At 33.8% G+C, this 10,310-nt stretch overlaps 7 protein-coding genes across 7 annotated transcripts; 4 read left to right on the forward strand and 3 right to left on the reverse strand.

The window, feature by feature from the left end:
- Positions 1-126: 126 nt before the first annotated feature.
- On the forward strand, positions 127-1,513 carry Tsp_12210 (hypothetical protein; the record flags this gene model as incomplete). The annotated part of the gene is made up of 3 exons (XM_003372037.1): positions 127-210; positions 1,104-1,280; positions 1,403-1,513. Coding segments are annotated over 3 exons (372 nt in total), but the record flags the coding sequence as incomplete, so codon positions are not given.
- Positions 1,514-2,463: 950 nt separating this feature from the next.
- On the reverse strand, positions 2,464-3,486 carry Tsp_12209 (putative Tau-tubulin kinase 1). Its single transcript, XM_003372038.1, has one exon. The coding sequence runs from the start codon at positions 3,484-3,486 to the stop codon at positions 2,464-2,466; it is 1,023 nt and encodes a 340-aa protein (XP_003372086.1).
- Positions 3,487-4,092: 606 nt separating this feature from the next.
- On the forward strand, positions 4,093-4,768 carry Tsp_12208 (maturase K). The gene is made up of 3 exons (XM_003372039.1): positions 4,093-4,146; positions 4,221-4,365; positions 4,647-4,768. The coding sequence occupies exons 1-3, from the start codon at positions 4,093-4,095 to the stop codon at positions 4,766-4,768; spliced, it is 321 nt and encodes a 106-aa protein (XP_003372087.1).
- A 214-nt stretch (positions 4,769-4,982) lies between these two features.
- Tsp_12207 (hypothetical protein) lies at positions 4,983-6,008 on the reverse strand. The gene is made up of 2 exons (XM_003372040.1): positions 5,548-6,008; positions 4,983-5,169 (listed from the first exon to the last, which is right to left on the reverse strand). The coding sequence occupies exons 1-2, from the start codon at positions 6,006-6,008 to the stop codon at positions 4,983-4,985; spliced, it is 648 nt and encodes a 215-aa protein (XP_003372088.1).
- Positions 6,009-6,310: 302 nt separating this feature from the next.
- Tsp_12206 (conserved hypothetical protein) lies at positions 6,311-7,750 on the forward strand. The gene is made up of 6 exons (XM_003372041.1): positions 6,311-6,387; positions 6,437-6,541; positions 6,785-6,819; positions 7,274-7,389; positions 7,483-7,572; positions 7,637-7,750. The coding sequence occupies exons 1-6, from the start codon at positions 6,311-6,313 to the stop codon at positions 7,748-7,750; spliced, it is 537 nt and encodes a 178-aa protein (XP_003372089.1).
- A 627-nt stretch (positions 7,751-8,377) lies between these two features.
- Positions 8,378-9,177, reverse strand: Tsp_12205 (putative lipase/esterase). The gene is made up of 3 exons (XM_003372042.1): positions 9,104-9,177; positions 8,603-8,732; positions 8,378-8,506 (listed from the first exon to the last, which is right to left on the reverse strand). Exons 1-3 carry the CDS (start codon positions 9,175-9,177, stop codon positions 8,378-8,380), a joined length of 333 nt encoding a protein of 110 aa, XP_003372090.1.
- Positions 9,178-9,326: 149 nt separating this feature from the next.
- Positions 9,327-10,289, forward strand: Tsp_12204 (conserved hypothetical protein). The gene is made up of 3 exons (XM_003372043.1): positions 9,327-9,440; positions 9,921-10,072; positions 10,133-10,289. The coding sequence occupies exons 1-3, from the start codon at positions 9,327-9,329 to the stop codon at positions 10,287-10,289; spliced, it is 423 nt and encodes a 140-aa protein (XP_003372091.1).
- The last annotated feature ends 21 nt before the right edge of the window (positions 10,290-10,310 follow it).

Genomic DNA, 10,310 nt, shown 5'->3' on the forward strand with positions numbered 1-10,310 from the left:
GTTATTGTGTTTGTTTGAAGTTTTGTCATTCATTGAAATTTTGTTTATTTAAATATATTATTTGTGGTGAAGTTTATACTTTTTCATGATCAGTATTAATACAATTTTTGCTCTGAACTGCTCCAGCTTCTGATAGCAGGATATAGTGTTATGGACACTCTGATTCATCAAGTGCTATCACGAAACGCTACCGTTGGTGATTCAAAACGGGTAAGTCGAAAAGCAAGAACAGGCTGCAAAATATACGGGTGAATACACCAACGGTAGACGTACGCTGGAGGAGTCCCTTCAAGCTTTAATGTAGATAACGCCAGAGCCGATTTAATGCGGCCTTCCAAGTAAGGGTCTGCATTATATTTGTACTCCATTGTATTATTTAGTTTTTATCTTTTCCGGCGTTTCTATTTTTGTTAATATCGTTCACTGAGAGGTGCTGCTCATTATTGTTTTTGTTGACCTTTCTTTACTATTGTTGATGTTGTTCAATAATAAAAACTAAAAATTACTGTGTTACTTCCGTACCGTTTGCTGTTTCGCTGAATGATTGTAGTGAACGCTGAGTATGATGCAAATATACGAACATAAACTGCTTATTAGAATTACGTTACGTTATTTGTTTTGCATATTGCAATTATGTGATTTATTTTACTAAAAATTACCGTTTCATATATGCATCAGTTTGTTTCATTTTTAGCTATGATTGATTAACGTTGACGAATTTAAATTTTGAAACATTATCTACAGCATGAAGGAATTTTTCTCAATTTTTGCTTTATATTCTATTAAACAAACTACAAATATATCGGTCACTTAACAGATCAACATTAAAATTTATCTCAGTTTTGCATTTCCTCCTAATAAAATAGTAAATCTGTTTATTTATTCTAAAATATGATTCGTACTTCATTTTCAATTTATTGTAAATAATTTGCCCTCCATGTTTACATTTTGCAGTATTATAAGAGTAAACAAGAAGCTAATTCTTTTAGTGAAAAATACTAATTTGTAATTGTGGGATGAAGAATGGTGCATTTGTTTGGTTTTGCTCTGCTCAACTTTGTTTAAGTAATTTTGTTGTTTTTAATATTAATATTGTTTTTCAGTTATCATTTTCTATTTTGAAAAAATTACATGTACATATTAAACGGTTTATTATTTGTGACACTTTTTTGAAAAGAATGTCTGTTGGATGGATAAATTCTTTCTGTTCTGATCTGATAGAATTCAAAAAAGATGTTGCAGTTCCAATTTTAATGAAACGAAATGACTATCTAACAAAAGTAGATTAAGCAGCATTGAAGCTGTTGACTTGAAGATGAAAGTTTTATAGATGTATAATTAGCTGTTAATTGTAATTTTAAATTTTAAAACATGTATGTGTTCATCGGACTTTTTATTGCAGGAGAAAATGGAGCAGTGTCAGATTGAAATTCATTTCCACCAACCTTTGGACGTGATTGTTCTTACACCATTTACGGAACGGCGCCATCAATTAAAAAGAATGATCAAGTAATTATTGTTTAAACTGAATTTTTCATTCTCGCTTATAAGAAATGCTCTGGAAGAAAATGCAGTGCTATTTTGGAATGGGTGAATTTATTTTATAAAATTTCACCTTTATTTACATTATTTCCGCAATATTTAAGAAGCAGAAATTTTCTTTTCAAATATAGATTCTGCTTATTCTCATTGTCCTGGAGCATTTGCTGAATGTACTGTCGCATGTGAAAACACAGTAAGATAAAAATTTATATATTTTGCAAATTCAGTGGATTTTTCATTTCTTTTATCTTCATGTTACAAACGGTTGTGTTTTATAATATGAGAAAGCGATAAGCATTTAGCTACATCGAATTAGCCTTCGAGGCAGAAATGAGGGAACTTTAATAAACGAACCTACCGGTGATATTGGTCAGCTTGCCATTTAAATATGCTCATTGATATTATCAATTGATAGCAAAATGATATTAATTTATCATAAATTTTCCGTGTGCAAAGGTTTCAGTTTTTGAATGATCACTTAGTAAATTGTAATAGATAAATTCGATTTTGAAATTGACGAAGTAGTGTCGAAGAATGCAGTACGTAATTGTTGTGCAGCACATTTTCCTTCAGAATAGATTGTCAGGATTTTTGTCAATTAACATGTATGTATCATGTAAAATATTCATTTAATAATTTAAAACTACTGCAGATGTTCTGCTTGTGTTTGTGACTTTTTATATATGCCTATATTAGTACATAAATATATGTTCGAATTCGGGAGAGTGGAAAAGAGACAGAGGAAAGGAGAATTAGAAAAAATCATGATACTTTTGGAAGAAAAAGATGTATTCAGTTTGGTATTAAAAAGCATGTTGCGCAGTACAGTGCAGCGTAAAAGCAAAATTAACATGAACATTGTAAATTAATTTATTATAAAAAATTTTTGTCATCATCACTGTTATATTATTACAAAGAAAATTAGTCTACACTCATGCTGGAAATTTCATGATTTTCTTGAATTTTATTTTGCTGCTTGCATTCACAGGTGCAGGTGCGTGTTGCAACTGTTTCCGCTGGTACAATCGTGATCATGCTTCTGAACTTATCTTTGAACCATTCATAATCAATGCTATCTTTATATGTAAGAGACTGCAGCTTACTGTAAATCTGGTAAGCAGCTTCTGGTTTGCTACCATTCAACATCATAGGTGTCATATTCCATTTTTTCATTGCCAAAACTTCTTCATCATCATCTCCTGCCCATGGTAGTTCTCCAGAGCTGATTTCCAAGAAAGTATAAAACATACTCAAAAGGTCGTCGTGACGACCATATGGCTCTCTTTTGTGCACATTTGGAGAGGCGTATCTCAGTGTGCCTACAAAGCGAATTTTGCTTTTGTTTTCTAATTCATCATTATTTTCTATTTTTGTAGCAACTCCAAAATCTATAATGCAAATGCGGGGCAGATTTGCAGCATTTTTCAATACGAAATTTCCGGGCTTTACATCCCGGTGTAAATAACCCGCATTGTGGACTTCTTCCAATGCTTCAACAAAATTGTAGCCAAACTCTGCCGCCACTGGTAAGGGAAATTTGTTTCCTGGTGCACGTTGTAGCAGGTTGAGCACACTTTCACCGGCAACTTCCATCAGCAGATAATTGTAATTATTCTCATCGCCAGATCCTAGATATTGCAATACATGACTATTTCCTTGCATGTTCTTCAATATTTCAGCCTCTTTTTGAACTGTCGAAAATTTTCTTCTCTTTACTTCAATTTTGATTGCTACTTGGATTTTATTTTTGCAATCATATGCCTCATATACCGCACCGAATCCGCCATCGCCCAACTTTTTGATGATTTCAAAACGTTGGAAAAGACGTGTTTTCGTTTTCAGATTTCTCACGTTGCCGCCATCCATGTCGAACAGTTTGTTGAAATGAATCCAAATTTTTATATGAAGCTTCACATTAATAAGTTCTGCTTTTAAAGTTTCCATTTTAAACATGTTATAAATATATAAATTGTTTAAATTTAAAGTCTTGATGCTTTAATGCTAACAAATTGTTTGATACACGTGGATGGGATGGGATTAATATATTTTCATTCACTACCACGTTTCATTCTAGGTTGATAGAAAATCAATCAGTTTTTTTTACAATACTTCATTTGAAACCTCATAGACTGATAGTTCACACATACTAGAATCGAATAGTACTATGGTTTAATTTTTGAATAAACAAAGTAATACAGCTATGAGATCTGACTGAACACATCAGCAAGCAGGCAAACTTCAAATAATTTAATCATATAAAGATGGAAAATACACAATTATATTCCATTCAGTTACTGTCGTTTCTTGTGTTGCATTCTGTTTCATATTAGAGCTGTGATTTCAAATTCATTTCTGTATATTAAATAAATAATTAAATGAAACTGTTATTTGCATTTTAAAACTTTTTGTATTTTCATTGCCATTGATCACTTTATTTCAAAACATTCACCGCGTGGAATACAATCATTAATTTTGAATAAGCAGTTTGAGTAATATTAAGTAATTAATTAGTCGGTAAATGAACAACATTTTTCATTCATGTAGATGAGAATGGCAAAACAAGATTTCTGTAACGTCTCTTTATTTCGAAACGAATATATATATGTATGTACGTATGTATGTATATGTGTATATAAATATAAATAAATAAATAAATAAATTTATTTATTTATTTATAGGTAAAGATCGCGCAACATATCTTGTCACAGTGGCTTCAGAATGACAACTTGCGATCAGATGACAACAATCATTCCGTCCTTCTGGTCGAGGGCAACCTGTTCACGAACATGCCAGTATGGGCGTATCGCTGCTGTGAGATGTGGCGTATAATGTAGCTTTATTCAGTTAAAATGACAGCACTATAACGGGTAGTTAAAGACCGATCAACAAGCGACGTGCGCGCGTAAACAGAAAATAGGTTTGCTGTTGAATTTGAATTACCGCATTAGAATTAGGTTATTTAAAATCAGGTAAGTAAGATATGAGTAGTTACAGTAATATTCGTTGGCGTATTAATAAGTACAACATGGAATAATTACAGCATGAGATTCCCTTTATCGTTCGGGAAGCCGCTTAATATCATTTTCCGCTAGATTTCACTTCAGGGTCGATTGCTGAGGCCTGGTTTGTGCCTGGGTTGCCTCGGATGACGTTGGTCAAGATTGAATTACAGCTGAAATTTTGTGAGCTGCGTCACGGGGCTCTCATCCTCTTCTTGTTTCAATGAGTATTTCCAACGCTGATTTCATCGCTAGATCTTTCCTGGCGATGTTCCGATAACGTAGTCACGGTGATTGCGTTATGGCACTCCGTGTTGACTGACCATTTCTTGGTGATTGGATGCTGCACTATGACTTGAGCATGAATTTCCAACTGTGCCTGTTCTTTAGTGCACAGCTTAAAATAGAGCTGCCTCTACTTTACCATTTCTTTTTCTCTTCTTAAGCGCAGCTGTCTGTTCGCCATTCAGTGGTGAAGGTTCTTTCGTGCATGGGCAGACTATCTTGAATTGGTCGGTATAAGGCCAGCATTGCAATAATGAATGCGTTCGATTGCGGACGATACGGTAACGGTGCCACATGCTGATTGCCACATTTTGCTTGGGTCAAAATTTCTCTAAATTCAGCTCTGGAACATGGTGGGCAGGCTATTGTCCGACCAAATCTTGATTGGTGCACCGAACGTGTTGAAAAAGAATCGCACAGCGTCATTAACATGAAGAGCACTGTTGCGATTTTTAAGCAGTGGAGCAACATATCTCGTCTCACTGCCTTCGGAATGACAACAATCATTCCGCCCTTCTGGTCGATGGAAAACTGTTCACGAACGTGCCAGAATGGGCGTATCGCTGCTGTGAGGTTCCCTTTATCGTTCGGGAAGCCGCTTAAGATCATTTGCCGCAGGTCTTCCATTTCAGGGTCGATTGCCGAGGCCTGGTTTGGTCTTTTCCATCGTTGCTTCAGTTTTTTTGCTTTTTGACTTGTCGATGGAGCGGGAAAGTGCTACCTTTGCCATGACTGATAAAAGTCCTTCTGCCAGCTCATCGGCTGTCGTTGCTTCGTCGATCGTCGATCTGCTTGGTGCGTTTGCGTCGGTGTTTTCTTTTCAGGGTATCCATTTTGCCGTAAATGCATATAGCGGCATTTTGAAATGCAAGCGTAGCAGACGTACGTTGTCTTGTCTGTCCAGCACGTAATCGTTTGCAATTGGCACCATCTGACTGTCAGTAATAGCAACGAACGAAGTCCCTCGATGAATTGTCGATATTTTCGCATCGTGATCCAATCTGCACCATGTGCCACTGACTCGGTTCGTCCTTCCGGCTTAGGACGAAGCGTAGACCATGGAGAAGAGAAGCATTCACGTGTAATGCTGTTCGGCGTGAAGAGTGATAAAACGCCAAATTTAGGACAGATGTTAATTTTCATCGTTCTTCTTGAACACTTGTCTGGTGCTGTGCTGTCCATTACCAGACTGTGCTATTCTTCAGAGGGGTTTCAAAGGGTTGGTCGGCGGCTGCGACTTTATTCGAGAAATTTCTGACTTGTTAATATAGGCTGAACAACGACCGCAAACCATTGACAGATGCTGGTGTAGGGTCAGAAATGGTCAGAATCCAACTGCAATGATAATGCAGCCGCCAAATCGGACAGTTGACTCTGCAGACTTGGTTTTGGCTGCGTTCAGGGCGATGTTGTTGTTTGCAGCTCGGGCGCACGCGGTGCGGGCCCATTTTATATGCTCATCGTAATCTTTTGAGAAGATCAATATGTCTTCCACCACTCTTCGTACATTCCTCATGTCGTCGAAAACGGTTCCCCTTTCTTCGGGGTTCGCGCTTTCCCGGTAACATTATAACAATCAAAAGACAAGTAAGGAAGACAGTATTTATTAGCAAGTCGGAACAAGGACCGTCACCGATTCGTCACAGCAGATTCCATCACCAACAGCAGCACACGCTCCAACTAACGTACTACCGTAATACTCCTCTGATCTTCAAGTATTTATCCGCTTACGGTAGCATCATTCTCCTTCCACTTCGTTGTCTGGACAAATACAGTTGTTAACTCAGTCCTTGTCCGCTACAATTTTAAGTAAAACACGCTTTAAATAGCTGTCAGAAAAATCGGTCTTCGATTACGATTAGTTTCAAACGCTCTGACCAGTAAGCATGCAATTTCATTTATAAATTTGAGAAGCATATATTTTGAATATATTCTGGTATATATGTGTATAAATTTAGACTCATTTTTCTTGTCGCGATTAGTAATGCACCAAGTTAATAACTTACAGCAACTTATGTGGAAGATTTTTGCTTAATTTATGAAGCATAACAATCATTATAATATATTAAACCAAATTATGGATGAATATTATTCTTTCTAATAACCGTTCTACAATACAAATTAGCAGTAAAACAATCTTTTATCCTACTATGTTAATATTTGTTATAGTGATATTATGTATTATTTTATTTATTTATTTTTAAATCTATGTGATTTTGAATTTATACTTAGCAAATTTGGAAAATATTTTACAAAGGAAATACTTGTTACAGCAATCAAACTTTACGATCACCATACTGTAATTCTTATTTAAATTTTTTGTTTGATGTGACGTTCTATTTTATTTGAATAGGCTTTAAATGGTTAGAGAATTGAAAATTAAATGTAAGTTGCTGTTTAAATGGTTCTTCGGTAGTTATTTATATTTCTCTAAACTTTAATTTAAGATGAAAATAAAGCGGAGGCTCTGCAGTATATTCACGAACACTGTATTCCAGAAACTGACAAGTTATTACAAGAGGCATGTTTCTACAGGAAAAAACTTTTACGTGAATATGAGCAGGTTATGACTACAGTGTATAATGATAGAATTAAATTATTGGTAGGGTAGAAACTGCGGAAATGCATTTATGAATATATTTTTGTATTTTTTCAGACCGAACCTCAAACCATTCTGCATGCACAGACGTTGAAAAATGTTCAAGGTATTAAAGACCAAATGATGCAATTGGAAACAAATTACACAGTAAAACACCTATAATTGCGTTTGTTTACAATTTAATTATAGCGTAACACGAAGTTTATTATAGGATGAAATGATAATAAAAGCAAAAGAACAAATTGTGGAAGCTGCTAGAGCGAAAGATATGGTCAGCCGTTTTCGTCTCTATGAAAAGAAAATATCAAATGAAGATATACTATGAATCTGAATTACAAAATACATTTTTTAAACTGGACAAATTTGGATTTTTTGTGAACAGTTTCTTCTTGATATATTTTTATATTTATTTCAATTATGCTTCATTTTTGATGGAAAACTATAAATTTATATCAAATAATAAAAATGCTGATTTCAGATAATTTATTTTCGTACATTACATGTTAAGATGTAATTATTTGAAGATGTGTAATTAACTGATTGTATAAATCAATTCACTTTTTGCTATGGGTTGCATGTTTATGGTTAATCGATAAAACAGGTGTTGTATTATATCAATAAAAATACTAACTCATAAAAAGCAATTTTGTATGTTTTAAATTTTAATGTATAATAGTGAAAGTTGTAGTGTTAGTGAGTTTGTAGCTTTCTTTTACACTACCTAAAAGAATTTGCAACCAGCTAACATCCAGTTGACCGATTTGGTAGAACGTTATTTCAACAACCGCCATTATCCAACAAGCATAAATTCAAATCCCCAATTAATGATGGCATTGGGTTCGATAAAAATAAAACTGATGACCATGAAGTAAAATGACACTTAATAGATGCTGACCAGATAGGTCAATAGAAGCTGCAATTCAATATATTAGCGCTATCGATACGCAAGGTGTTATGTATAGGCTGTGAATGGAAAGTGTAAGATCCCTGCACGATGCGCAAGCTGTACTGAACGATGTAGTTCAACAGCAGCTATCATCTGGCGAGATTTTCTAATCAGTAAAGCATGATGACGTAAAATCTAAGATAAAATCAACTATCTCCTAATAAAAGACAATCAGCGATTGGTTGCTGCGTGAAATGATTTTCGACATCATTACATGTAATTCTGCGATACAGTACTTGTGCTAGTTCGTGGTTCTGCCGATGAAACATGGATATAAGTATCATCATAAAGTAATAGGTGTAAGGTGTTGCATGCATATGGTTTACATGTTGCAGTACCGACGTGCACAACACGTTTTATACTTTGGAAATAAATGAAAAAAATCTTCCATTAATTATGCATTATTTAAATTCATTTGATTTTTACTTGAAAACTGTAATTTCGCATCAACTTATCAAAATTAAAATAAACCCAGAATAACTTATTTACATATATTATATGTCAAATAGTAATACTTGTAAAAATTTAAATTAATTGATTGAAATAAATCTAATTTATTTCTTGCTACACGTTGCTTGTTCAAGGTTCAATTAATAAAATATGGGCTGTATTATATAAATGAATAAAAATGCATAATAAATAAATAAATAATTTTTAAGTATTGGTTTTTTAAAGTATAGTCATAAAATGTGCTATGTGAAAATTTGTGAAAATTTAAAAGGAAATGCTTACAAGTCGCTTGCAGATGTTCGTTGGAGAAGTTGGTAGGTCGTTAGTTCAATAATTCCCACTATGGTCGCCAACATAGGTTAGAATTTCTAAAGAATGGGTCATTTTATTTATTTTTTGCAATATTTTGTGCCTCAAATTTATGAAGTTTTTGTTATTTGTTCTATCAGAACCTTATTTATTTTTATATGTACAGTATTCTTGCAACTGATTTTTTATTTGGAAAATGTCTAAGCAGTTTAATGCGATCTCTGCATCAGAAAAGGCTATTAAATTATTGCAAAGCTCTACCCGAATTAATTTATCGAATATTCGGGACAATCCAGGGGCGAGGACTCAAGTATGCAATCTTTTTGTTACTGAATGGAGTCATCAGTGTTTTTCAAAATACTTTATTTTTATGATAATTTTTAAATGTCGATGATTTTTCAAATGAATTTGGTAAATTTTTTACATGTGAATAAATTGAATAAATTGAATTTTTGAATGTAGATTGGTTTTTTTCTAATCAGTTTATTTGCATTTCTTTATCTTCTCACAGAACTGGAGTTTTTATTTTCGCTGTATTACATTTCACCCCCAGAATACTTTTATATTATTGATTAAATACCATTTTCATTAATTAGTTGTAATGTTTTGCGTTATTTGTACGCGCAAATCATTTTTTGTTTTATGATATTGGTTTGATTAGGAGAAATAAATGAAATCACTGGAAAATAAAAAATTGTTAATATTACTTTTTATTTTAATTTTTATATTAATTGTTTTATTTTATTTATACATTATAAATTATAAAATTGATTAACCATGTTAACACTAGGGTCGACGGGTTCTCTCTAAGCATAATAAAGCAGGGCAATCTCATAAAGAATTGCAGAGTGCTGCAAAGCCACCTTTAGGTTGGATATATGGCGATTTTTATCGTCCTTGGCATCGAATTTGGAGTGGTGAACCATACAATAAAGACATCCAGTATGTATTTGCATTTTAATTTTGTCAGATTACTGATTATTTATTGTGTTGAACATTTAGTCTTAGAAGGGAATATCCACCTTTAAGTTTGCTTGAGTTGCAGCGGCTGATTGACTTAGGTTGGATAGACACTAGTCTACCAATTGATTTAACAACGTTGTGCAATACAAGATTGTACCGGTGTGATCCATCTTTACGTCAGTTTGGCGTGAATTGACAGAAGAGGTACTGCTTCAGG

This window comes from Trichinella spiralis (assembly GCF_000181795.1).
Source record: "Trichinella spiralis strain ISS 195 chromosome Unknown Scfld9, whole genome shotgun sequence".
NCBI classification, from domain to species: Eukaryota; Metazoa; Nematoda; class Enoplea; order Trichinellida; family Trichinellidae; genus Trichinella; species Trichinella spiralis.

What these genes read in the sequence shown, in the direction of transcription:
- Tsp_12209 (XM_003372038.1), bottom strand. Translation starts at nt 3,486, where the DNA reads ATGGAAACTTTAAAAGCAGAACTTATTAATGTGAAGCTTCATATAAAA.
- Tsp_12208 (XM_003372039.1), top strand. Translation starts at nt 4,093, where the DNA reads ATGGCAAAACAAGATTTCTGTAACGTCTCTTTATTTCGAAACGAATAT. An exon ending in TTCGAAACGAATATATATAT is followed by an intron (nt 4,147 to 4,220) that starts GTATGTACGTAT and finishes ATTTATTTATAG; the next exon opens with GTAAAGATCGCGCAACATAT. An exon ending in TCGCTGCTGTGAGATGTGGC is followed by an intron (nt 4,366 to 4,646) that starts GTATAATGTAGC and finishes ATTTCACTTCAG; the next exon opens with GGTCGATTGCTGAGGCCTGG.
- Tsp_12207 (XM_003372040.1), bottom strand. Translation starts at nt 6,008, where the DNA reads ATGGACAGCACAGCACCAGACAAGTGTTCAAGAAGAACGATGAAAATT. An exon ending in TTTTATCAGTCATGGCAAAG is followed by an intron (nt 5,170 to 5,547) that starts GTAGCACTTTCC and finishes ACCATGTTCCAG; the next exon opens with AGCTGAATTTAGAGAAATTT.
- Tsp_12206 (XM_003372041.1), top strand. Translation starts at nt 6,311, where the DNA reads ATGTCTTCCACCACTCTTCGTACATTCCTCATGTCGTCGAAAACGGTT. An exon ending in TCGGGGTTCGCGCTTTCCCG is followed by an intron (nt 6,388 to 6,436) that starts GTAACATTATAA and finishes AGTATTTATTAG; the next exon opens with CAAGTCGGAACAAGGACCGT. An exon ending in CGCGATTAGTAATGCACCAA is followed by an intron (nt 6,820 to 7,273) that starts GTTAATAACTTA and finishes CTTTAATTTAAG; the next exon opens with ATGAAAATAAAGCGGAGGCT.
- Tsp_12205 (XM_003372042.1), bottom strand. Translation starts at nt 9,177, where the DNA reads ATGTTGGCGACCATAGTGGGAATTATTGAACTAACGACCTACCAACTT. An exon ending in CGAACATCTGCAAGCGACTT is followed by an intron (nt 8,733 to 9,103) that starts GTAAGCATTTCC and finishes TTATTTCCAAAG; the next exon opens with TATAAAACGTGTTGTGCACG. An exon ending in CACGAACTAGCACAAGTACT is followed by an intron (nt 8,507 to 8,602) that starts GTATCGCAGAAT and finishes ATTTTATCTTAG; the next exon opens with ATTTTACGTCATCATGCTTT.
- Tsp_12204 (XM_003372043.1), top strand. Translation starts at nt 9,327, where the DNA reads ATGTCTAAGCAGTTTAATGCGATCTCTGCATCAGAAAAGGCTATTAAA. An exon ending in ATCCAGGGGCGAGGACTCAA is followed by an intron (nt 9,441 to 9,920) that starts GTATGCAATCTT and finishes TGTTAACACTAG; the next exon opens with GGTCGACGGGTTCTCTCTAA. An exon ending in CCATACAATAAAGACATCCA is followed by an intron (nt 10,073 to 10,132) that starts GTATGTATTTGC and finishes TTGAACATTTAG; the next exon opens with TCTTAGAAGGGAATATCCAC.